Here is a 26,036-nt window from a genome sequence, read left to right on the forward strand (position 1 = left end):
CACACACACACACACACACACACACACACACACATACACACACACACACACACACACACACATACACACACACACACACACACATACACACACACACACACATACACACACACACACACACTGTATCCTTCCTGTTTGGCACACCAAGGGTCCTTTCCGCCTGTAAACAACAACGAGTTTGGGTTTTTGTTTCACGTCCCATCGCCGTCCACACCGGGAGGGAAGGACACAGCACTGGTCACGGACGGACGGAGGATCACAGTGTTGAAGGGGCGAGGCCACGCGACGCCCCCCCCGGCCCCGCCTCCCCCCGCCCGGGGCCCGATCGTGAACGAATAACGAAAAAACAAAAGCACCAACAGGTGGACGGAGGGCGGCGGGAGAAGGGTGGCGGGGTCGGGGGGCGGAGCTTGGCAGTGTGACGGGCGTCCGGCGGGCCGCCGCTCCGCGTAAACGACCTCGAACCGCCGTGAACTCATCGGTTTGTCTTCCCTGAAACGCGAGTCTCGTCCGCGGGACGGGACGCCGCTCAAACTCATAGCCACCATCGAAGAGGGGGCTTCCGGTTTGCAGACCCGTCGCCCCCCCCCCCCACGCGGCGACAAGCTCCGCCCTTTACCCCAGATGGCGCCGGGGGCCCCCGACGCCCGGGGAGAACGGGGCGCCGCGGCGGACGGGCGACAACGGGGAGGACGCGGGCCTCTCCCTCCGGACGCAGGGCGGACGCAACGGAGCGTTCCGGCGCCGGGAAGCGGCTGGAAAACAAGTTTTTTGTTGTTGTTTTTTTTGTCAAACAAACAACTTTTATAAAAGTAAAAAGTTGTGTTTTTTTTTTTTGTTTGTTTTTCTTTTCTTGAAGACAGAGTCGAGTTGGGCCACTGCGGCTTGGTTGTGTTTGGGGGGAAATGAGGTGAAGCGGTGACGTCCTGGATGAATCCTCCAGATTAAAGGGAACGTTGAAGGCGGTGCAGGAGGTGGTGTCTCCTCCGTCATTTGGGAGGCGGTCGTCGTGCGCCCACCGCAGCACCGGGCGCTTTCTACACTTTTCCCACTTCCCGGCGCAGCTTCACCAAAATGGGGGCGTGTCCAAAGTAACCGATAGCAACCCCGCCCTTTGGGCCGCCCCGCGGAGCGTAGGGCCCGACTCGCCGTGTCCAAACAGGAAGTGATGCCGCAGGGGATTTTGGCGCGACGTCACAGGATAGATGAGGACGGCGGGAGGAGTCACAACGCTGATGATCCACAGGAGGAGGAGACGGGGGAGAGAGAGAATCAGGGGGAGAGAGGCTGTTGTACGACCTCTGTGGAATGACATTTGGCAGCACCATCAGAGCAGAGAGTCGCGGGAAAAACACAAAAGATTTGGGAAAAGCAAAAAGGGGCGGCGGCCACGTGGCGCTGAGGCTGCGCTGTGGGTGGATACACCGTGAAGTCAGTGTTCGCTGAAATGATTATTTATATATATATGTACACACACACACACACACACACACACACACACACACACACACACACACACACACACACACACACACACACACACACACACACACACAGTTCACAGGATCTCCACCTTCCCCGGGTGGTGCGGCGGACACCGCTCAGTTAAAAAATCAACACGCACAGTAACAACATGTGACCGTCACACACGGAAAAAAACCCATTTCACACCGTCTTCCTTGCTCCCCGCGTTTTAAATACCACGAGAACACTCGACCCAGGAAGTAGACCGCCCCGACGAGACCAGGGATGCGTCCTACTCCAAAGTACTACGGAATACCCCCCCCAAGTACTACCCCCAAGTACTAACCCCAAGTACTACTCCAGAATATCCCGTTCATGACTACAAAGTACGTCCTTCCAGGTGGGCGGGGCTTCCCTCCGTCCTGTCCTGGCAGCTTTTTGTCCAAATGCATGCTGGGATACCCGGTGGGTCCAGAAGAGCCAGGTCGCCGAGCGATGCATCCTGGGATATTTTGGCGCGAGACGGCGCTTCACAGGGCGTTCCCTTTTTTCTACGGCTTTTCGGCTTTGTACGCAAAACCTCCAGGTGTGGGAGAAAAGGCGACTTGCGATCGCAGAATCCAAAGTGGTGCGGCAGCGCCGGGTCCAGGCGGTACCGACGGCGGTACAGACGGCGGCACCGGGGGTCGGCCATGACAGTTCTCTGGAAGGTTCCGAGTAACAACAACAACAACAACGACGACGACGACTGTTGTTCGTCAGTAAGTGCGGGTGCACGTCTCCGTTTCCACGTCAACCAAACCCAGGTTCACGGGTCTCATCCCAAACCCAAACATAAAAAAAAAAAAAACGTCCCTTCTTTGGAAGGAGGGCGGGCGGGGGCGGGCGGGGGCGGGGGTCCCGGTGGGGGGTCCCGGGTCCTCAGAAGATCCCCTTGGCGATCTTCAGCCCCTTCTGCTTCATGCGCGGCAGCGTGGAGCTGGTCACCGCCTTGGCGCGCAGCGGCCGCGCCCCCACGCCGCGACGCTTCAGCACAAAGTCGTAGTTGGCGGCCGAGTTCATGGCGTAGAAGACGTTGGCGTTGTCAGGGATACGCAGCTCTGCGGGCGAGGAGATGGGTGGGGTTAGGAGGGTGGAGGAGAGTTGAATGACTGACATTGAATGACATAAATGACTGAAACACCTGATGGGGCCATGGTTTGAGGTGACTGCTCGGTTTATTTAAAAAAAAACAGTTTTCCAGAAGGAAGATCAGAGCTGACGTAGGTTCGAGTGAATCTTAAACGGAACCTTTGGGTTGATGGGCGGGGCCTCCGGGTGGAGCAGCACCGACACCAGACACCAGGAGCCAAATTGAAATTGACATTGGATTAGATTCGTCCTGATTTAGCTTAAACCCGTCGGCCAAACCGCCCCTTTAAAGTGTTTGGACTCTCTTGTTGATTAAAGTGCAGCAGGTTCTGGATCTGTTTGGCACAGAGAGGTAGGAACAGAACCAGAGGGTTCTATGAAGCGAGAGAACAGAACCTTCAGGACCTTCAGGACCTTCAGGACCTTCAGGTCCGGCGGCTCAGGGAGAGATGGGGAACTGGAGTAAACGGAAGCAGTGGAACCAGGACGCGGTGGGAGTTTCAGGTGGTTCAGGGTCGGAACATCAGAACCGGGGTCGGGTGGAGTCGCAGGTTCTCACCTTTCTCCTCCGAGATCTTCTGCATCAGCTCGTAGTCCTCCGTCTTCTCTCGCTCCAGGTTGTGTTTGATCATCGCTTTGCGGATCACGGCCGGCGTCTTGTCCTGACTGGTCACCTGACACACACACACACACACACACAGGTCAGCACAAACACCCTCCCTGGTTACCATGGCTACAGTCCGAAAGAGCCAGGACCACGCCCATTTATCAGCCCCCCTCACCAGGATGCTCTTGTACATGTTTCCGTTCTCCACGTCCAGGCTGACCCTGATGATGCAGCAGTCGTCCACCTGCTGGTTGTAGAGGGGCAGGGACAGGGTGGAGTAGTTGGAGATGGCCGACACCGAGCGCTTGTGGGAGCGGGACGCCGCCAGGGGGGTGGAGCAGGAGACGGAGGAGGAGGAGGCGCTGCTGGAGCCCGAGGCCGAGCCCGACGTGTCCAGGGAGGACAGGGAGGTGCACTCCCAGAACTGCAGGACGGAGACGGAGGGTCAGCAGCGGCAGGCGCTCCGTTATTCACGAATAATGACGCTAATCTGTTGGCGCTTAATAATGTTTGGCTCCACCTAGACGCTAATGCCAACACCGGCTGGTGGCGCCATCTGGTGGCGCTGCATAGAAACTACGATGGAAGACTGGAAGAGATGGTCTCCAACATCCCATCCAGCGTCACGTTTCATCATGAATGTAAATGTCCAATTTAACATCAATAATAGGAAATAGGTTATTCATATTTCTAAGTGGAAGCTCTTAAACTAGACATAATAATAATAATAATAATAATAATAATAATAATAATAATAATAATAAGTTCAATGTATTCAGGTATTAAGAGAGTATCTGTGTATTAAGTGGGATAATGTGCAGCCAGATGTCATCATCACTGAATAACCCTGCACTGTCTGTGTTTTTTTGTGTTATTTTATGTTATTTTGTGTCTCTATGTCGGTGACAAAATGTGGAGTGAAGCTCCTTTTAATGTTCTATCTTGCACATGTTCCGGGTTGCAGAACATGAGCGCTGTTTTCTGTTTGCTGTTTGCTGTTTGCTTTGACTTCCTTCCGTTGGGTCAGTGTTGGCGTGTTTTAAATGTGGATGGAAGGTGGAGGTGGAAAAACGGTTTTCTAGTTTCTACGTCAACGTGGCTGCGGCAGCAACCTGGAACCCCACCCAGCTCAAAGGCTCATCAACCCCACCTTTCAATCTGGTTCCTCACGACACGACCACCTTGACAACAGCACGAGTGTAATGAGAGTGTTTCCTTCAACCCATCATTATCCTGTTTTGAGTTTTAATGTGTCACTAAATCACAGCAAAATTACACTCAGCGAATGTATCTGACGCAGGTGGATCCATTCAGGTAAAAGTAAGCAAAATTCAAGGACTTTTTCCAGCACTTTCCTTGACCAGAGGGGAGACGTTTACCGTGGACGTGGTGTCGGCTGAAGGACCTTCCCTCCCCAGCGCCGAGACGGAATGTTTCACCGACGGAGTGGACGTCTGGAAGGAGGAGAGAAGAGGCGCCCGGTTACGACGCTCGCTGCCGTCACACGTCACACGTCACCAGACTATTCCATGACTTTCAAGGACTTAAATTAAGTGTCATTCTATCAAAAGGTGCCTCCTCTCCGTCCCACCTTCCTCTCGTGCCTCTCGTGCCCCTCGGGGGAGTCGGACAGGAAGCTGGCGTTGACATCCTCCAGGTCCGAGCCGCTGGAGCTGACGGAGGTGACGCTCAGGGCGTCGCCGCTGTCCCCCCCGCCGCCTTGGTACGGTCTGTAGTGCGGGTGGTCCAGCGACTTGGAGTGGGAGCCAGGACCCGAACTGGAGCCGGCCTCGGTCAGCTGGCGACTGGACGGGAAGAAGTGTCATTCCACGTTTAAATAAATACAACCCAATGGTGCGACACGTGCAACCACACGTGCCTTTTACTTCAGGCACATAAGAGGACAGCTCCAAGGCCCCGGATCCTTTCCACAACGTAGAAGTGTTGAAAATGACTTAACGGTGTGTGACTGTATTATATATTATTTATTATGATGTAATGCCATCGTTTTCCCCAACCTGATTGTGTGCACCCTCTGGTAAAAATGTGATGACTCTATACGTTGAACTGACATCCAAATCAAGTATTTATGCCCATCCCTAATGTCGGCAAAAACTAGAATATTGCCATTATCACTATATGATTTTTTTTTTATCATATTAAAAATGACCGGTATTATGGTGAACGATACGATATGGCAACCCCTGATCCCACACATTCGTCCATTCTAGGTAGCACATTTTAATCTGGTCTGAAAAGGGATAATGATCGGTCACTGAGGGCCGGCTCTCAGAAGAAATAACCTAAATTAGCATCTCTAGTTCAACTTCAAGACGCCAGTGGGAAGCAGGTGATCAGCTATTGATCTCGCAGATAACAGATCATTGATCAGGACCAGGAAACAGATCTCTATAGATGCACTCTCTCTCCAAGCCGCCACAGGTTGATGTGTCTAATGGGAAATTCAGTTTTGAATACGGCGGAAAACGTCTCAGACAGAATTGACCGAAATACTCTTTTCGATTTTTTAAAAGTCATTTTAAATAACACTTTAAAGAGCCGCAACTCGTCATAAAAGAGCCGCGGGTTGAGTGTCACTGGACGCGGAGGGCGCTGGATGCGAATGACTTCCGAGACACGAAGCTTGGACTTGTATAAGTTCAGATGATGATGTCACAAAGCGCCCGCCCCTCAAACTAATCAAGGTGCGCCAACGTTCCCTACTTCCGGTAATATTGCAACAATTTTTCACTAATTTCTGCTCCAAATGTACATCGATATTGATCAAACTCGAACTACAAAATGTCTAAGATGTCCCGGTTCTAACGAGACTTAAACCATGTCTCTGTGTACTGAGGTTGCCATGTTTCAGATACTTTTAGCCTGAAAAACGCAGAGAAGATAAAGATATAAAATCCGAGCAGGGCTGCAGACAGACCCTTAATAATAATAATATTAATAATATTAATAAATAATAATAATAATAATAATAATAATAATAATAATAATAATAATAATAATAAAAATTATAATTATAATAACAATAATAATAAAAAAATAATAATAACGATAATAATAATAATAATAATTGTTATTATTATTATTATTATTATTATTATTATAAAAGTTAGAGGGACACTCACTCGCTCCAGCGCTTGATGATGCCTCCGTTCTTCTTGGCTCTCAGAGTGTTGCTCGCCGACTCCGACAGCGGCTCGATCTCACAGGAGAGATTGTAGCTGTGGAAGGTGGAGCAGAGGAGGAGTTGCATTTCTACACATTAAGACAACGTTTCCCCAAAACTGACAAAACTGTCCACCCACCCAACCGCTCAGAGAGAGAGAGACAACATTTAACTAAATCACCATATCACCAGAAACAGAAACCCAGACGAGATCGAGCTTCATATCATGACATTGAGCCTCATATCCATATTGGGAGGTGGAGCAGCACCTCACCTCTCCGCCTCGCTCAGCCGCTCCACCCCTGAGAACCACTCCCTGAAGTGGCCGTCCGGCGTGAAGCTGTAGTTGTTGGAGGCGAGTTGGAGCAGCTTGATCTGAGCGATCACCTCAAACTCCTGCAGAGGGGAGAAAACAGTGTCGTCAATGGTATTTATTTATGCAAATGACATATTTTAGTTCACTTAACTATAATTTGTTAAATTCAAACTCTAGTTAGTTATAATTAACTGGTATCTCTGTGTTATGTTCTTATTTGAGACTGAGCCGCTTTAATTTCCACCGATCTGATCTGATCTTATCTGAAAAGGACCACAAGGAGTTTTTCTGCTCTTTGTGATGCTCCGTAGACGGGAGGTGATGGAGCTGGAAGCATCACCGCCCTGGACCACGGGGGGCGCTAATGCCACTGAAATCTAGTGGTTGGTTTAAGCTTGTCTTTTGTCTTTGTAAAGCACTTTGCAACCTTTTTTGTGATAGGTACTATGTAAATATTGTTACATTTATGAATAAAGATATAAAGAATTATGTTATTTGTTGTTGTTTTTTAATCTCCGTTTTAAATAACCTTCGACCAGACAGTTAACTTAAATCTGAATTCATCATATGTGCGGGGTCGTACCTTTCTCCTCTTCTCAAAGTTGATCAGTCCGCCCTGCAGCGCCAAACAAAAGAGAGATTCAACACTGACATCTGCAGTCACAAGAAATAGGTTTAACAACCAGTTATTTAGAATTGGAAGTCGGACCTCGGTGTAGTCCTTCATGGCCGTGTCCATCATGACCAGGTCTGTCAGGAAGGTTCCCAGGTAGGGGATGGTGCCCTGCATCACTCCCTGAGAAGAGGAGGAGGAGGATGATGAGGAGGAGGAGGAGGAGGAGGAGGAGGATAAGGAGGAGGAGGAGGAGGTGGAGGAGAAAGAAAAACAATTATGATAACTATTAGTCTCCTTTCTGAGTTTACTTTCTAGATTTACCATTGATTTGGTATGGTTGAAGAAAGGCCACTGTAACACATCCAGAGGCTGCATCAAGTAGAAAAGTAAATCTTGTCGGCTTGGATGAGACAAGAACTTAATGCAGCTCTGAGATGCACACTGTGCCGTAAAGCAAGGCGCCAGGACCGTCAGCGCTAGAGTTCTCGATGTAATTACAGCTGGCGGCCACCAGGGGGAGTGCGGTGTGAATTGAACCCTATGAATAATCATCAAAATGAAGGTTTCCACAGACACGTTCAAAAAAGAAGTCTCACCAGGTCTCTCTGCTGCTGGTGTCTCCGCTGCGCCCGCTTGGGGTTGATCTCCAGAGTTGCGAATTTGGACGTTCCCTCCTGCAAAGCAGCGTAGGAATCAGCATCTGCTTCTCATTAGGTTCCATATCTACAGCGTGACCCCCGCCTGACCTCCGCCCACATTCCTGGAGGATCTGGACGCTGATGGCGGAACCAGGACCGCGGCTCCACTCACAACCCAACGTTTTTATTGTCGTCATTTATAGTTTTAACCTGGCCGTGGGATGAGGGATGTGAATTTTAAGTCATTTAAAGGCACGGATCATATTACCACGCGAGCATCGGGGGCTGCTCCTGTCAAAATAAAGGTCCTTTAAAAATACTGTGATTAAGTCTGAACTCACCATGAAACTTAAAACTTAAACTCACAAATATGATTTAGTCTGATGCTTATAATGGAAACTTTTCCATCTAACTGCGTTTTCGGTTTTGGGTGTAAAACAAGCGACATTGACTTAAAACACAGAACGTCACGCATAAAATAAACACCTTTCAAGTATTTTTTCTGCCATTTTGTAGGAACAGCACATGGGTGGGGGTAGGGGTTAGGGGGAGGGGGGTGAGAGGCCTTTCCCATCACATTAAATCACCCCCACCCCCACCTCAGGTTTCCACAAAAACGCTGCATTCCAGAAACTTCCACCTACACACCCACTCCCACTCTGCACATTAGATCAATGTCTTTTAAGAACATTTTGTCGGTGTCGCGGATGCGACGCTCCACAGGGTTGTGGGAACGATTCCCCGACACAGAACACCATGAGCAAACCTGAACTACAGCACAATATCTTCTGCTTTTTATGAAATGCATTTTGCTTGTTTGCTTTTTTATTATTATCATTAATATTTGACTGAATTATATTCATGTAAAGCGCATTGAGCTGCATGTAAAGTATATTGAGTATCTATATATACATACATTTGCTTTGAAAGGCAGTGGATGTAGTAAAAGTGGAAAACCAAAACTAATACCAAAACTGAATACACTCCAGTCCAGTAACCCCGTCACCCTGCGGCTACATCCTCCCTCCGTCATACGATCAGGGCGTGGATCTAATCTCCACCCGCAGACGGGTTCCTCCGCTTTGACGTGGGCAGGATTCCCCTCCGTCTGGGGAACGTCACTGCCCCTCGCACCGCCTCCACCACCCTGCCACCACGTCAGCCCCACGCACCTTCTAATTCACAACAATAGAAAGCAAAAATAGCAGCGCTGTGTTTTGTTTTCTTTCCAAACGGGAGCGTGCATCAGTGGGTGGAGCTGTGACGGGCGTAGACATGGGCGTGGTTCCCCTACTTTGAAGTGTCTTCCCGTGCCGTGCAAGGCTGTGTTGTTATTGGGTGGTGTTTTGTGACCTTTAAAGGTCCGCCCGTTGTTGGTTTGGTGGTTTGAGGCCTTGTGGGCTGTGATTCACCGCCTTTCAAACCAGAAACGTGTTTTTTATTAGAACTGAAGAGAGAAGGAAGGACACTCCAGGTAAGGAACAGGAAAGCCTCCGAGTCTCCCTGGAAAGCTCCGTATTCCACGGATGAACATCTGAAGGCTCAGACGTCTGCAGAGTCTCTGGGTTTCATCAAAGTGAATCTTTGTGATAAAAGGTGGAGGCGGCGCTCCGTCAGAGAGACGCTGAAATGCTGGAGCAGCCCAGAGGTGGAGGTCCTCTGTCGCTGTACTTACGTAGTTTTCAAGTATATTCGGTTTTTGGATACTTCTACTGCACTACATTTCAAAGCTATACTGTCTACTCTGCAGCCTAATACTTTCAGTACATTTAAGAGCAACTACTTAAATACTCTTACTGAAACAGAATGTCAATGTGGTACTTTCACGTGTACTTGACGTGATCGCGGTATTTGACGACGCATCGATACAAACACTGAACCTTCAGTCACAGTGAGATCAGTGACTTTTCAGTGATTTTTCAATTATTTCGACTGATCTTTACAATTTCATGACAACATTCAGTGAAATAACAGGCATCTCAAAATAAATTTTAATTTGACTAAAAATAAACATAAAATGTATTACGGAATATTTATTTTTATATTTATCAGATTTCATTATTATTTCAAATAATTGTCTCATCCCCACTATCAACTACTATGTTATGTTATTTTAATGTCTTTATTTTTTTCGGAACATTTTGCAGCACTTTGACGGCTGCTTCTCAATGTGCATTGAAACAAAAGCAGCTTGAAGCGTGTGACAGAGCGTCAGGAAAAGGAAGATGAACATGTTCTGTGAAGGCTGGCGCACATTCATCAGCGATGGATTCCTGTCAGAGCAGCATGAGAGAGGAGACAAGATGGACGACGTGGCGGGACGTCCGGTGCCAAAACGCTTCCTCCCTTCAGCAGAGTTTACGTAACCAACGAGCGCGGATTTATCATTTAATCAGAAAAAGGAAAAGAAAAAGGAAAAGGAAAAGGAAAAGGAAAAGGAGCGCCGGCCGGAGCTATTGGAGCCGAACAGTGAAAAACAAGCTGTGGCGTGGGGATGGTGTGGTTGAGCAGCCACACCTGTCCTGGGTCTAGGTAATTGGGGCCCAGGGTCAGTGTGGCTGTACACCTGTTGCTTGTTGATTGGTGGAAGGAGCGGCAGGTAAAACCCTCAGGAGAGGAGCCCTTGTCATGACATGTGCCCATCTGCTCTGGGCTTGTTCCATCCAGCCCAAGCTCCGCGATAAACGGGTGTTTTCTAACCCGTCATCTGCGTCTCTGTTTTGAAAGGGCCCTGAAAAGGCCACTGGGGCGGGGCTGCAGGCCAAACTGCCACGCAAACATCTCACCACGCCTCTGCTCACCTCTCTTTCAGATGTCTAAATAGATGAATGACAGTTTGTGTTTTGGCTTCTTTGTGTATTTGTGTGGCTGCACAAATGATTGCCCCAAGTTCTGCCGAAAAATACACATTTGACCATCACTCGACTAGTTTTACATCAACTCTCCAATCTGTCCTCCAATCGACTCTCTATCTCTTGTTCCTACCAAGGCTGCAAGGAATCTTGGTGTCATTATTGATGACCAACTACATTCTCGGACCATGTTGCCGCCGTCTCCCGGTCCTGAGCTCCCGAGCTCCACTGGTTACCTGTAGCCACTTGGTTACCTGTAGCCGCTTGGTTACCTGTAGCCGCTTGGTTACCTGTAGCCGCCCGCATCAAGTTCAAGTCTCTGATGCTGGCCTACAGAGTGATTGCTGGGAATGCTCCCGCCTACTTAAATGCTCTTGTAAGAGCACATGTTGCCCCCCGGATGCTGTGCTCGTCAAATGAGCGTCGCCTGGCTCTGCCGGCCGTACAGCCACGGCAATCCAGGTTATTCTCATTTGTAGTTCCACGTTGGTGGAACGAGCTGCCAAAAATGACGCTCCCTCTCTGTCTTTAAGAAGCACTTGAAGACCCAGCTCTTCAGTGAGTACCTCCTGTCCTAACCTACAATTACTTAGCACCACCTTGCAGTATTTATTGTTACACAAATGTTGTTGTTACACTAATCTCTGTCGCAATGTAGCTTGAATGTTATTCTCCCTTGTAAGTCGCTTTGGATAAAAGCGTCTGCTAAATGACTAAATGTAAATGTAAATGTAAATGTCCTGCATTTTACCACCCTGACCGTCTACAGCGGGAGCAGTGTGCACCCGCAGCACGGCCCCCGTAGGGCAGCCAGTGCCTCGCTCAAGGGGCTGGGCAGGAGAGTCGGACCCTGACGCGTCGGGCCCCAGCGATCCTCTGCAGTCACTGGTTTTCGTCTGCTCCTTCACAGGGGACCTGCTTTACCAGACAGCCCTTCCCGTGACGCTCTGCACCCACCTTGACCAGAAGCTCGCGGCTCAGGGAGTAGTTGTTGTCGTCTGAGAAGATCTCCGAGAGCTCGCGGAAGGTCCGGAAGTTCTCCCTGCGACGGAGCGAGAGGGAAGAGAGAGAGAGAGAGAGAGAGATGAGCAGAGAGGAACCAAAACCAGCCCCGAGACATTCTCAGCCTCGGTGAGACCGTCCTCACCGTGACGGTACGTCCTCCCTCACACACTCCTGACTCCAGGAAGCGCTCACACAGGGTTTCAACCCCTCACCTGGACACCTCCTCCCAGGTCCTCTTCAGGCGGTGGATGGCGTTGCACTGCAGAGCGGAGAGAATGGCACGCAGCGACGAGAAGTTCTTCAGGATCCGACATTCCTGAGCGAAAAAAGCAGGTTGAGGTCAGAGACGGGGAGACGGGTGAGAGGGCGAGGAGGCGAAGACGGGGACGCCGCCTCTTCTCAAACAATAATGTAGTGCAGGGTGCGTGCGTCTGGTGGTCCTACACGAGAATCTTATCCTATCCGATCTGATCTCATCTCACCCTGGCCACCTCGATCCAGCGCTCCAGCAGCCGTGCCCTCTGGGTGGGCTTCAGCGAGGGGCTGCTCAGGCAGGTGGTGATGACGCAGTTGGTGACGGAGTTGAACTGGGCCACGGTGGCTCGGATGGTGGGCGCCAGGTGCTCCTTGCCCTTCTTGTCCCTCTGCGACCAGATCCCCCCCAGGCAGTGGTACGGGACGACCTTCTTGAACAGGTCCTGGGTCACACACACACACACACAGGGACACACTGCTCAGCGTGGATCAGTGATGGAACCAGAGCGTTCACACACTGCAAATATGCTCTTACGGATTGGCCCTTGAAATGTTGTATTCTTTGCGCTGCATAGAAAGTTAAGCTACTTCTAGTTTGTTTTGAGGCCAAACTGCATCCAAACTTTGTAGGTTTTTAACCTTTTTCCATGGGGATCGAGAAAATCCTAAATGTTGCTTTTCCAAAGGACTAGATTTATCTCAATGTGGGGTTTTTTATTAGGAGCAATTTATTTAACACCCTTAAACTCAATTTTCAGAGTTTTTAACTCTGAAATAGATTGAAAATTCATTTAAATTTCTCACATTGATTGAATCATTTTGATGTTTATCATATTTTTATTGACCCGTGGAAACTGAAATCTTTTGCTGCTGAAGGAATTTACATTTCCTCTCCAGGACAAAGTGGGATCTGATTTGTAATTGTCTGTAATTGAACTTTCCGTGGACAACACAGATGAAAACAAGAAACCTCGAACCAGGGCCAGGAGGTGAAAAGAGTCTCACCGCGTCCATGAGCGTGAACTGCTCGGCCACCATGATGGGGTCGAAGGACAGGAAGCTGAACGCAGGGAGCTCGTCCTCGAAGCCGCTCTCTTCCTGCGTGGCGAACGGGCAGCCGATGTGTTCCCCTGCAGAGCGTCACAACAAGAAGGATTCAGGATCCGCACCAAGCTGAACCTCACTTTAATACCACTACTACTATTATCACCATTCACACTATGATCATTGTTATTTGTGTTATTATTGTTGTTTATTATTGTTTATCATAATTATAATCATGATTACTATTATCCTTGTTATTACCGTTTCATTTTTATTTATTTTTTGACTTGTACTGTTCCGTCAACTTCTGAATTTAATAGTCTTATCTAATCTTATCCTAATTGTCAAAATCAGTGGATTTGCCACTGTACTGCTCGCAAAGTAAATTCATTGCATAGATTTATCAGAGTTCAGCTTCCAGAGGCTGATATTCAGCTAAATGTGTGGAATCGACAACAGCGCAGCCGCGTTGGGAAGCTGAAACTAGAGCCAGCTGTTCAACCCACTGCCGGAAAATAAACTGTTCCAAAGAAGAAACTCACTGTGGTTTGCAATGAGTCACGAGGCAAAAGTGAACGGTGTAATTACGTTTCCTTAATTGAATCCACTGACCTCGCTGGCTAGCCACCTAGAAAGATTAGGAGCTCATCCCGCCAACTTTGCAAACATTTCCTTCGCCACCCTGCGTTAATCTGTGGACAGTGCGGACTCCTACCGTCGGGGTCGGGCTCACACTGCTGCCTCCGCTGGAAGTGCGCCAGCAGGTTGCGAGCGCGGCGCTCCAGGTCGGAGCCGGGGAAGTGCACGTGCAGGTAGGACAGCAGCTGGTGCAGGCAGCTGTAGTCCGGAGGGCTCCAGAAGTCCTCAGAGTACTGGTCCAACCAGGCGCCCAGGATGGAGGACACCGTGCTGCCATGGAGACCAGGGGTCGTACGTTCAAAGATTCATACTGAATGTATACACGGGCAGAGGCTGACTAGGGAAGCAGGGGTCGGGGTGAGGTTAGGGGGCTTCTTACTTCCTGAGCTCCGTACACTCTTCCTGAGAGAGTCGGGGCGTTGTGCTCGACAGCAGGTTTTGGAGCTTGGCGTACCTGGAGTGGCACGGGGGGAGGGTTACAAATGAACAGTGGAAAAATAAAACTTGGAAATGCCATAAGGTGGTGTCTGTGCATGTTCCGGAGAGTTACATTCCATACTTGTTAAGAACTTTTAAGACAAAAACAACATTTAAGACAGACTTTTGGACAAACCATCTCTCGCTATAACAGTAAAATAAAATTACAATTAAAAATACAAGTATTTGGTATTTACTGCTATACTTGGGACAGGCCAGAGGTAAGGATCAGGCAGAATCACAGCAGGTTATGAACTCGGTCATGACTCACTCTTCCACAGAGCTTGGTAAGAACAAGGATTGTTGAAATGTTGACCCTGAAGGCCTAATATTTGCAAAAATGAATGTAATCCATTCAAACACTTCAAGGACCCGCCTGCAGCCAGTATAGGATAAAATAATGTCAATATTACGGCGTACCTGTTGAGCAGCAGGTCGAGCACCTGCCTGGTGCTGGCGAAGGAGCGGTAGGTGCAGAGGAAGATGGTGACGTAGGTGGAGTCCTTCCCCCTGAAGGCCGTCACCATGTACTCCACCAGGCGCTCCAGCGTGCCGGCCTTGATGGTGCGCACCTTGCACGTCTCGTACAGGCTCAGCGCCGAGTCCGTGTCCACGCCCAGCCAGCGCTGCCCCTTGCTGGCCGACTGGTGCAACTGCATCTTCCTCAGGGTGATGGTGAAGACGGCTCCATCCTCGGCCTCCTCGCCGATCTCCTGCGTCGAGCTCTGCGGGACCAGAAGGCGTGTTAGGAGCACGTGGAGGAATTTATCATGACGATAATCATAGTTACAACACTACTGATATCACCAGATATCACATATCTACTCAAATCCCTTAACTCTGGTTCTTAACTCTGGTCCTTGAACACTGAGGGTTTCTGCTTTTCTATCCTTCAGCAGTTCATTGAATTATGAGGTTGAAAATCCGGGTTCAGAAAGTAAAATTCCGCTCAGGGATTTTGAATCAACCATGTGGATTTACTGATGTGCATCAACCCAGAAGGTCCAACTGATGGATCGGTGCAGGGCTGGGGCAAAGACATGGCCGAATGATCTGTCGAATCCATCTGATTGAATTCACCAGGTCTCAAGGGTCAGAATCAGTCCCTACTATGCGACTCGAATGAAAACCAGGACAACTTTTGGTCCCGAGGACCGGAGTTAAGAACCATGACGGGCTTAACATCTCTGTTAAGCCTGTGGTGAGGTCCCCGAGAGACAAACAACAAAGAAAAGCCAGGAACGGAAAATGACCACCGAAGAAAACTGACTATTCTATTCAAGTTCATCACCATGAGCTACGAGGAAGAGGACGATATCAGACCAAAACGTCGGTTTTTCAGATAAAACAACTCCTCTCTGGCTCCTGACAGGACCATGAACTGCGCTTTTGAGACCAAAATGTGTGTGATAGCGGCGTGGAACACACAATGGCACTATCAGTCACTAAACAGAGCTTACTGGATAAGCACCACAATAACAGCGGCTGAAGCCTGTGGACGGCAAACAGAGAATCAACACCAGTCCCTGGGTGAAAGAACCAGAGCGTGTCCCCACGGCAGGAAAACAAACTCAGCCTGCATGTGATCGCAGCTTCTCTTTTCATTTCGATCGGCGTGGGAATCCCTACTGAGAGCCTGGAAGTCCACGGGGAATCCAACTGGCAGCTTTCAGGAACACAGATGGTGACCAGAGCTGCGTCCGAACAACGGAAGGAGCCGCAACACTCACCAACGCACGCTGCGTTACCGCGACTCGGGGGAATTGTTTTAACCAACACAGGCCAGGCCCGGCGACCCGAGGGAGCGCCAGCGGACCCAAGTGATGTTATTAAGCTTGATGTAGACATAAGTGACAGTAAAGGGTTGAACAACCATAGAAGCTGGACATTTGAAGCCCTAAAGCATTTAAAACCAATTCCACTTCCTGTGCCCCCGCCCCCCCCCCTCAATGCTGCTCCACCAGAAAACGGGGGTGTGGTTAGTCACCATGGCAACCAGCGACAAACCAAGCCTATTCTCACCAACAGTTGGGTCGGTGATGCGGAGCTGTGGTGAACGCAGCGACGGCCGAGAACTAAAGTTGAGAGCTGGAGGATGTTTCCAGATTTCAGAGGTTGTTCCAAGACACAGACAGAGCAAGGGCAAAAAACTGGTTTAACTTCAAGGTGATTCCTTGGATGATCATGTTGGAAGTGCAGCTCCAAATGTTTAACTTTTGATGCTGACATCCATCGTCATGGAATCAGACTATCATGACCATCTGTGACTGTGGATTCCATCCCAGAGAAAACTATGAAACGGCTCCAACATAGAAAAAAAATAGTGACTCTGCCCTTTAAAACGTCTAAATATGGAGGATCATGTTCCAACTGAAGCTACAGCGCCGTTTCCTCTCTCTCTCTCTCTCTCTGTCTCTCTCCCTCCCCCCTCTTCCCCCCCGGAAATCAAATTATGGACGTGAACTCTGTCAGTGCGGCGCAGAGAACAATGTACAGCCCCAAACCGACCTCCCTTCCCCCGAAATGACTGGAAATACTTCAGCCAATTTCACGCTGTTTGACCTGGATATCTCAGCTTCCAGAGGCCTGACGCAGCGCAGGAATCTGTTATGGCCGCTCTCTGTGTATCCTCAGAGCATTAGTCATCCCGCTCTATTTCAGTATCCTAATGTTCACCCGCGGGTGACGACCACGCCTGAGCCGGTCGCACCGCTGTGATCCGCCGCCAGTCGCCACATCGCTATTTATTCTGAATTGAGTCAATTTGCGCAAGGATTTTATACGTGAAAGTGTAAACAGAGCAAGAGAGGTGTGGAGAAATCCGCAGTTAAGCATCGAAACCAGGGGTGCTCAACGTGGGGTCCGGGGACCCCCCAGGAGGACCCTTTCCAGAGGTTCCAGTGGGTCCCCAGAAAAATGACTTACAGTAGTGGCGATATTTCATTTCCAACACACTAGAGAATTTCCAGTAACGACCTAGTTTCACTGTTATCTCCCCGACTAGAGTAGAGACACTGAATCAGATAATAGTGATAAATGACAATTAATGTTAAAAAAATGTATCTCACATTGGATCTCGGAGCGTAAAACCAATCAACTGGCCTGACGAGGGTCAAACTGAGGATCCTTGATGTGGAAAAGGTGGAGAATCACTGGTGTAAACGACAGCGAAGCCCAGCGAGCATCAACACCCAGACAGCATTATAGCATTATAATAATATGTAAATATATATTTATAACCTGTAGATACTCAGGGAGAAGGCCGCTTGACGACCGCAGACTCTATTCCAACGGCGGCTTGTTCAATTTGGTTCCAGATAAAGCTCTAAAACATGGCAGCAACATACTGGTATTAAAGGGTTAAAAGACATGGCGTTAGGAATATGGCGATAGGTCCGTTCCACTTCCACACTAATAAGACCAGAAGATGAGCGGTGAGTAACACCTCATTTTAAAGGGTTTCAAACGGAGAACTCCGCTGTGGCCGTCTCCAACCGTGAGATCCAAAGCTAATCTGCGATCGGAGGCACGGGATTATAAAACTCAGACCTTGTGATCTGCAACGACCTTTCAGACCATTAACGCTCCCCACATCCCATCGATGTACACGAATACATCAATAACAGTACACATGATCTGTCATCTGAGCTCGTCCCCTCTGAGCCCTACCTCCTCGCGTGACTCGTGCAGCTTTTCATTGTTGTAAATTCAGGCTAAATGTGTGTGTAGCTGTGCGTTTGTTTGTGTGTGTGTGTGTTGCACTCATACCCAGAAACCTTGACAGTCAGACCCTTATCACAGAGACGCAGCTCTCTCTCTCTCTCTCTCTCTCTCTCTCTCTCTCTCTCTCTCTCTCTCTCTCTCTCTCTCTCTCTCTCTCTCTCTCTCTCTCTCTCTCTCTCTCTCTCTCTCTCTCTCTCTCTCTCTCTCTCTCTCTCTCTCTCTCTCTCTCTCTCTCTCTCTCTCTCCTTATAGTGAACAGCAGTCTCAAACCTGGTGAAGACATCAACAGATCCCTGCGTACCTAGTTGTCTCTGAAGAGAGATGTCTGTACTCTTGCTGACCTGTGATTTGTCTCTGGTTTTGTTGGTTTTTGGTTCCTTCGTAATCAAGTTTCTGCTGCTGCGACATGACTTACTGCAAATAAAGGAACCTTAAAAGTCAAAGCAAACACAGCGATGACAGAGTTACACTTTTGTTTTTATATTTTGTGTATAACGTCAGATGAATCTTCTACTTTATAAAAACTTTTTATAAACACTTTCAGTTTTGATTGATGCTTGAACGTATCAACAGTATATTCATCCATGTTTGTCTTAATTGAAGGTCCGTGTTTTGTATCACATTGTTGTAGAAATAAATAAAAATACATTAATCTACTGTCCCAGAGTGACCTGATGTTCTTATTAAGTAACCATGACCGAGTGTTGAGCAACTCATTATGACGTTTAATTTGTTATTTGCTGCAATAAATGAGCCATCTCTGTACTACACTTTTAAATAATCAACCTACTTTAATATTCAGATATTGTTTTCTGAGTGTGTTGTATGTTGAATTATTACTTGAAGAATTTAAGTATTATTATATTTTTATTATATTATTATTATAATTAATAATAACTAATTAAAATATATTTCACTATATTGAATGTCCGAGACCTTTCAGGTATCGCACGCACGCAGGCGCGCACACACCAGGTCCCCCCCTTTTTTTTTCAGCAGATATTTAAATTGTATAATATAAAAAGCTCATTTTAAGGTACTAGCTCCACCCGTCTGGGAGGCAGGGGAGGTAAAAACAAACGCAGAAGTCGGACTTGGCCTTCAGGAAGGTGAAAGAGACAGAGTGATGATAAAGAGGAAGTGAAAGGAAAGGAAACTTTTGAGGAAAATCCGTTTCCATGAACGTCAGTGAAGCCGATTTAGCGTTTTCAGCCGAACAATCAGAGGAAACAATACAAACAAAGGGAAAACCATCCATATTTCCACTTTTTTTGCCGTCGCACTAAAACAAAAACAGATGCACAGTGGCGGGTGTTGACATTTTGAAGTTCACACCGCAAAGAATGAGGTTAACAGCCGTCGAAAGCTGTGAACCAATCAGAGTCTCGCTCAGATGGGGAAGTTTCTCCAAAAAACAAAACAGAAAAGCACCACGGACAGACGCATGAAAATGTCAACAAAAGGTTTTCTTTGCGCTCTTCATCGACGGATAGATTCTGCAGGAAAGCACCAGAAGATCTCCTCACAACCTGCAGCTTGTGAAACTACACCCACAGAAGGTCTGCTTCACCCTGGTTCAGCCCTGGTGTCATAACATCCCTCCAGGTCACAGGGGAGATTCAAGCACTTTTCAAGCGCTTTCAATGAGTGTAATAGATTTTTTCTTCCGATACTACGACACGTGACCTGTCGCCTTTTTCCAGAGATGATTAGTTTTCTCACAAGACGAGACAAAATGTTCGGAACTGTATCTCAGCATTATAGATAACGATCCATCATTTTCCAGGCCTTGCATCATTAACCTCCAGGCGACAACATTAGGAATCAAATATATCTGAAATATTTAAAGACTTTGTACAAACTCTAAAATAAAGTCACACACAACGATAAGACAGTTTTCTAACGGCTGGGATGATTGGTGAAGGGGCTTTAAATTAGGGAACCAGGTAATTGGTTGGTGGATTACTGGGGGTTGGTGTCTAATTACTGAATGAATATTACATTTGAAGATGGGATGGACCGCCCTCTCCGGTCAGGAAGGACGAGTGCAGAAGATGCACAGATGGGTGGATGGGTGGATGGATTAGGCATGTAGGTGTGAAGTGGTAGAGGTGTGAAGAGGTGTGTGTGCACTGTGTGTATATGTAGATTTCACTGTTCACATGCTTATTCTAAATCACGCCACGGTGAGTTCTCACAACTCAAACCGGGCATGGGTGCATCTACAGCAGTTCAGAAACCACATTCCATCAGCAAGGACCACGTGTCTATGCTATGTCCAGATCAGAAGTCAGACACAACAGAGACACAACGCAGCTGAGCCATGTTTTTGGGATTGTGCAGAATATTCATGATGGAACAGGGGTCTGGTTGTGTGGGCGTCCATTAAAACACCGTCTGAAGAGGATTTCCTTCGTTATTGATACGTGCACGCGTGCGTGCGTGCGTACGTGTGTGTGTTCGATGTGCCTTCTTCTTCTTTGGCATAAATCAAATCAATAGTTTTATGCCAGCATGCATCCTGTACTGTTGCACTAGCGCATCTTGAACTTCTTGTGGTTGTGTTTGGATTTACAGGGAGAGTTGTGATGATGTCATGGGGGCGCCGTCCTCTGACGGCTGGGATTTCCCCTTAATATGTTTCCGTGACGACTGGATTTCATTCTCTACCGTAGAGACCTGTATCAACCCAAACATGTACAGTATAACCTGACACGGATTGGAGTCTTTTCTACAGCCGCCCCCCAAATGGAGGTGATAAATACGTTTGGCAAACAAACACCTGTTGGGACAGCGACCCCCCCGGGCGGCTGTCGAAGCCAAACAACAAACTCTAGAAAGTCCCTCCAGTGACAGGAGAGACCAAAAACACCACGACACTCCCAGCAACACAAAGACAATGAGGCCTCCCGTGCAGCCGGAGACTTCCTCCGCCAACAATGAGGCTGACGGAGGGTGAGGTCACTGCTGGTCAGGGCGGGGGCGCTGGGGGGATCTGGGGGATAGTGTTCACGAAGCCCAAACACCGAGCTTTGAGTCAGTGTTTGTCAGTATTATGCAACTATAACAGTGTAGGAGTTCAAATCCACCTCGGGAGGAAGGGCCATGCACGCTCCGTAACACTCCTTTGGTTAAACTGCTCATTTTCCTCAACCCAACTGAGGAAAACGTTCTATTTATCCCTACATCTCTGACCTCGGCTCAAAATTCCCAGGAAATTTAGATGGAAACATCTGAGTTGAGAATCTAAGGACTTTACAAAATGATTATGATCCGCTCAAATAACTGTAATCGGGCGAATATCAATAATTTGACGACATTTTTGGGCTTTGGTGAGATATTTACACGCAGGACATACGATAGGAGCAGCAGGAGGGAGAGGACTTTGCAGTGACCTCCACATACAGACGTCCCAGCCTGTTTGTATGAACCAGTCTGTGAACATGACCTCCAGGTCGTGGCACAGCGAGGTGCTGAACTCCTCTTTATCTTTCCCCCCCAAACAGTGTTTTCACAAGGGAGGGAGAGAGAAAGAGAGAGAGAGAGAGAGAGAGAGAGAGAGAGAGAGAGAGAGAGAGAAAGAGAAAGAGAAACAGAGAGAGAAAAACAGAGATACTTCCACATGGTGCGGGAGACGGCCATGTCGGGGAATGTTGAGCAGCCTAAAAAGACCTTGAATGGTGAAACAATGAGATAAACAACTTGTTATCTACACAGACCCTCAAGGAGCAAATCCAAAACATTTGCGTAAAAAAATCTTCATCGGTGTGAGAAATAGGAGCAGGCACGCACACTTTGAGGCAACACAAGCGGCTTCAACAAACTGGAATTTGTACTGAAAACGAGTGCAGTGGTTTTCCAGAAGGTTGGAACTTTACATCTGTTTCACTCATTTAATCCCTATCTCTCCTGTCTCTCTCCCTGACTGTCTCTCTCCTGTCTCTCTCCCTGACTGTCTCTGTCCCTGACTGTCTCTCTCGTTCTCTTTTCAACTCTTTCCCTCTGACACCCTCTCTCTCCCGTCTCCCTCCTTCTCTCTCACAGAGCTCCTCTGTGTCCAAGTGGCCGGTTTCCAGATCGACTTTCTCTGAAAGCCTTCCACGATAAGATCAACCACACACGTCCACGTGGACGCGTGAGCACGCACACACACACTCCAATGTTATACTTTTCCACAAAGCCCACTCAACATGTTAATGCTGTTTTTACTTGGACACAAACCCCCAAAGATCTACAAACACCGTCAATGTGACAAACAATGATCCTGAACGAGGCCTCACACATCCCAAATTCAACTGAAAGACTCTCTAAATATATTTAATCCCATTTTGAGTTACGAGCCTGGAGATAGTTATTTGTCTGGGGGTAGAGTTACGAATCCTGAGCTAGTCATGCATCCGGAGGTAGAGTTAGACCTCGGATCCATCCGGAGAATCTGGCCTTGGGTGGGAGCCAGACCTCAAACATCTCTGAATCCCAAAAAGGCTGAAATGCTCCGCTTGCCGGAGTCACAGATCTGAACGTGGAGCTTCTGGTTTGATGGAACCTTTCCTGCAGCCCAACGCAGCGTCACTCCCTTCGCACGGACAACTCACATTTCAGAGCGTCATCATCCTCCAGGCTGTGAAGTATGAAATATGATATGATGTATAATGTGATATATAGTTTATAATACCACAAATTTGCACACAGCACGGTAGCACTGTTTCTTGCCGCCGGATACTGGGCGTGGACAGAATCCGTACTGTGAGACTACTTAGTGGTGGGTTTCATGGTTTTATTGTTCTGATGGCTCCTTCCTGTCTTACTGTATGTTCTACCGTTCTCAATTTTTGGATTATTCTGCATTTCTTCTGCAATCTAAATCGCCTCTTTATGGAAAGTGAAGACCTGAACTGAACCGATATAAGTATATTTAATATGGCTTAACATAATATAATATCATTGTTTGTCTTTGTGTTTATGTCCCTTTTGTTTAAATGTCGTGAGTTTGTTTGAATTTACTTTCCGTTGTGTTTCTGTCAATTACCAATTATATGATGATATATGATATGATGTATAATGTGATATATAACATAATATATGTAATAATTAGGTTATATATGACGAATCCGCCAATATCTCTTTCCCCCAATTATTTGAATCATCTGTGTTACTTAAGTTCATCTCAGTAGAGTATAAAATACATTCCCATTTTACACACTGTTCACCTGAACCCAGCAGAACGGAGGAGGAGAGAGGCTGGCGCTGGAGAGAAAGCGTGGGCCTACGAGAGGCGGATTAGGTGTTAGGTAACCGTGAGACTGGAGGGATTACATTAAGTGTTGGAGCTGGGGGGGGGGACACGGAGGACGGGCAAAGCGGCTTTAACAACAAGGGGTGATATCCATCCACATCCACCGCTCCTGGTAGGCACATTAGAACTCAAACGTGTGGAAAAATCCTCCATGTGAAATATTCCACTGAAATTCTCCAAATCGCTGTGGTGTTGAATTACATTTCAGACCCTGGATGCCGTACGATACTGGATCTGTTCAATTCTGCGATTTAAGCTTCACTAACTGACGGAAGGTCAGAGACACAGAAAAAAACTTTCAGGCCTGTTTTTACCAATATGGCTCCTACAGACTGATTATTACTGTAAGTCATTGAGAGCAGACTTATCATTTGCCCATTGCTGTTGGTGTCCATATTTATGTCTCTTTATTCATCACCTGTAGAAAGACTCCGACTGTATTTAAACCCACACTCACGTCTAACAACCAGACTGCCAGAGTCCAGAGCCCTTTTGTTAATGCTCGGATTCTTATTCTTATTCTTCTTAGCCATTATCACATATCAATGTGTCTGAAGCTCAGAAACCGTCGAACCCACAGACACGAATGAATAATAGTTGTATTCGGGGGCAGTCCACACACGCCGTGGTCCAAGTTTGATCCACATCGGACCGTATTTGTAGGAGAAGTTAGTAAAAAAACAAAAAACGTGTTTCTCTGACCCATGTTGGCGACACCAAAGGGCCACGTGAAGACGCTGCAGATTACCGCCGGGTCACAGAGAACCGTCGCATGCGTCGTTACATGCGGCGTCTTTGCGTGACGCTGGACATTGAGTTCACATCATTCATTCTGGAAGGGGACCGCTGCCCCGTCCTCTGACAAAGGGGATTGAAGACACGAACCCCCCGAAAAACGAGCAGTTAATCAACGGTCCGAGAAGAGAGAACACGGTGGATCACCGCTCCGCCACCGTGCACAACGCGGATCACGCTGTTCGCCGCCCTGCGCTGGGAAACTCCCAGACACGCACCAGGGTGAGTTAGAACAATGACACGCCCTGGTTCACAGCCCAACAGACGGCTTAGTTTGAAAAAGGAGGATACATTTAAAAGTGGCGACGAGGAAGCGTTTAAAGTGTAAAATAATAAATAAAATACACGTTTGACAAGGTTACAAACATTTGTATTAGTCCTTAGATATTAAGCCAAATTCCAAATGAATGGTAGCCTACAATAAACGTTATATTTCACAGTCAAAGCCAGATTTGTTGGCATGGTAACATAAGGGCGTATTCCATGACAGACAATTCAATCTTGGATTGTAGTTATAAACTCAGGTTCAGAATATCACCAACAGGGCTTGTACATCCGCCGACTACCCTGGACCCCTGCATCGCTGCCTGCAGATATGTTTCCTCTTTAGTTGGTTGGATTGTTATTTGCAGATTGTTAAAATGCGTGTTACTAGTCGAGTCAAAGCCAAGCAACAAGTCCAATTCCTCCAAAAAGAAACAAAAAACCTGATTCTGATCCTAATAATTAAAACCAGTTTGCGTCTGGAGAACATAAGGCTCACTAAGCCTCACCCCTGCTACGGCCGCTCACAGGGAGTTCCCCAGTGCGTTCACCCCCAAAGCAGCAGCCCCGTGGGACCGGGACCGGGTCCGGCACCGGGTCTCACCTCCAGCAGCGGCAGGTCCGGGTCCAGGTGAGTGAAGCTGTGTAGGACCACGGGGCTAACGTGGTCCGCCACCTCCAGCCGCACCCCGTCCCAGATGCTGCGGAGCCTCCACGAAGACTCGAACATCTCGTCCAGGGAGCCGGGTCTGACGCTCCGCGCGTCCGACTGCATCCCCGACATATACACCATGGATGCCGAGATGGACGCTTGAATACTAGAACAAACTTCTCATTCTTAAACCTCCTTCTCAATCCGCGCGAAGCAGCAGCTCCAGGCCGGTCCGCGGGCTCGGTCCGCTGGCGGAGCAGAGTCCGTGTGGCGGAGCTGCTCCGGCGGAGAGCGACGCAGCGCCGCCCCGGATGTCAGCTCCTCCCCCGGGGAGGCGCGTCCAGTGTTATTATGGTAACAAGCAGAAAACACTGCTCACTGCTTGCATCCATGACAACACGCTGATGGGAATCAATACAGTGGATATAAATATTCATGTGTTAACATAAATATTTATATCAATATAAATATCAATATAAATTATATTTATAGTTGCTTTAGGTTATCTTCACGTATATGTATTTTTTTTAACTGCAACGTTTGCATTTTTCTGTTTTGGTTTTAGGTCATCTTTACTTGTGTGTGTGTGTTTGTGTGTGTGTGCAGTATATACTTATGCCAATGAAGTATTTTAAGACATTGATAGATAGATAGACAGACAGACAGACAGACAGACAGACAGACAGACAGATAGATATAGATGATAGATAGATGATAGATAGATAGATGATAGATAGATGATAGATAGATAGATAGATAGATAGATAGATAGATAGATAGATAGATAGATAGATAGATAGATAGATAGATAGATGATAGATAGATAGATGGATAGATAGAGATAGAAGAGCTGGAAGGAGGAATAGTGTGTCGCTCATTCCTGTCTTCGGGGTGGATGTAATGTAATGCTGCTCGGCCTGGAGGGGCTTTCCACAGCCTAAGCCTCAGCCTCCGTAAGCCTGAAGAGTGGAGCCTGCCCCCTATTAATAGACCTCCACTACAGGGCGCTTGAATGGGAGCTTCTGGATGACCCCGTGACCCAACCCGTGCATGGGCTGTGTCACCGCTGCACACCCGT

General features: G+C 47.9%; 1 protein-coding gene across 2 annotated transcripts in view; it reads right to left on the reverse strand.

The window, feature by feature from the left end:
• Nucleotides 1–26,036, reverse strand: part of LOC307233136 (ral guanine nucleotide dissociation stimulator-like) — a 47,284-nt gene that overhangs the window by 47 nt on the left and 21,201 nt on the right. Inside the window, exons 1-18 of one of the 2 annotated variants that reach the window (XM_080004351.1) lie at nt 24,911–25,133; nt 14,649–14,953; nt 14,131–14,205; nt 13,828–14,021; nt 13,074–13,198; nt 12,296–12,511; nt 12,026–12,129; nt 11,766–11,850; nt 7,915–7,992; nt 7,412–7,498; nt 7,286–7,318; nt 6,661–6,782; nt 6,346–6,441; nt 4,794–5,007; nt 4,582–4,656; nt 3,378–3,626; nt 3,155–3,269; nt 1–2,564 (exon numbers count right to left, since the gene is read on the reverse strand). The exon at nt 1–2,564 is cut by the window's left edge and continues 47 nt beyond it. In XM_080004351.1, coding sequence (XP_079860477.1) covers nt 2,386–2,564; nt 3,155–3,269; nt 3,378–3,626; nt 4,582–4,656; nt 4,794–5,007; nt 6,346–6,441; nt 6,661–6,782; nt 7,286–7,318; nt 7,412–7,498; nt 7,915–7,992; nt 11,766–11,850; nt 12,026–12,129; nt 12,296–12,511; nt 13,074–13,198; nt 13,828–14,021; nt 14,131–14,205; nt 14,649–14,953; nt 24,911–25,099 — 2,541 coding nt within the window. In that variant the 5' untranslated portion in view covers nt 25,100–25,133 and the 3' untranslated portion in view covers nt 1–2,385. Of the gene's footprint in view, nt 2,565–3,154; nt 3,270–3,377; nt 3,627–4,581; nt 4,657–4,793; nt 5,008–6,345; nt 6,442–6,660; nt 6,783–7,285; nt 7,319–7,411; nt 7,499–7,914; nt 7,993–11,765; nt 11,851–12,025; nt 12,130–12,295; nt 12,512–13,073; nt 13,199–13,827; nt 14,022–14,130; nt 14,206–14,648; nt 14,954–24,910; nt 25,134–26,036 lie in introns of those variants that run through there. The other variant, XM_080004352.1, reaches the window with a different exon arrangement.

This window comes from Zeus faber, assembly GCF_960531495.2.
Source record: "Zeus faber genome assembly, chromosome: 7".
NCBI lineage: Eukaryota > Metazoa > Chordata > Actinopteri > Zeiformes > Zeidae > Zeus > Zeus faber.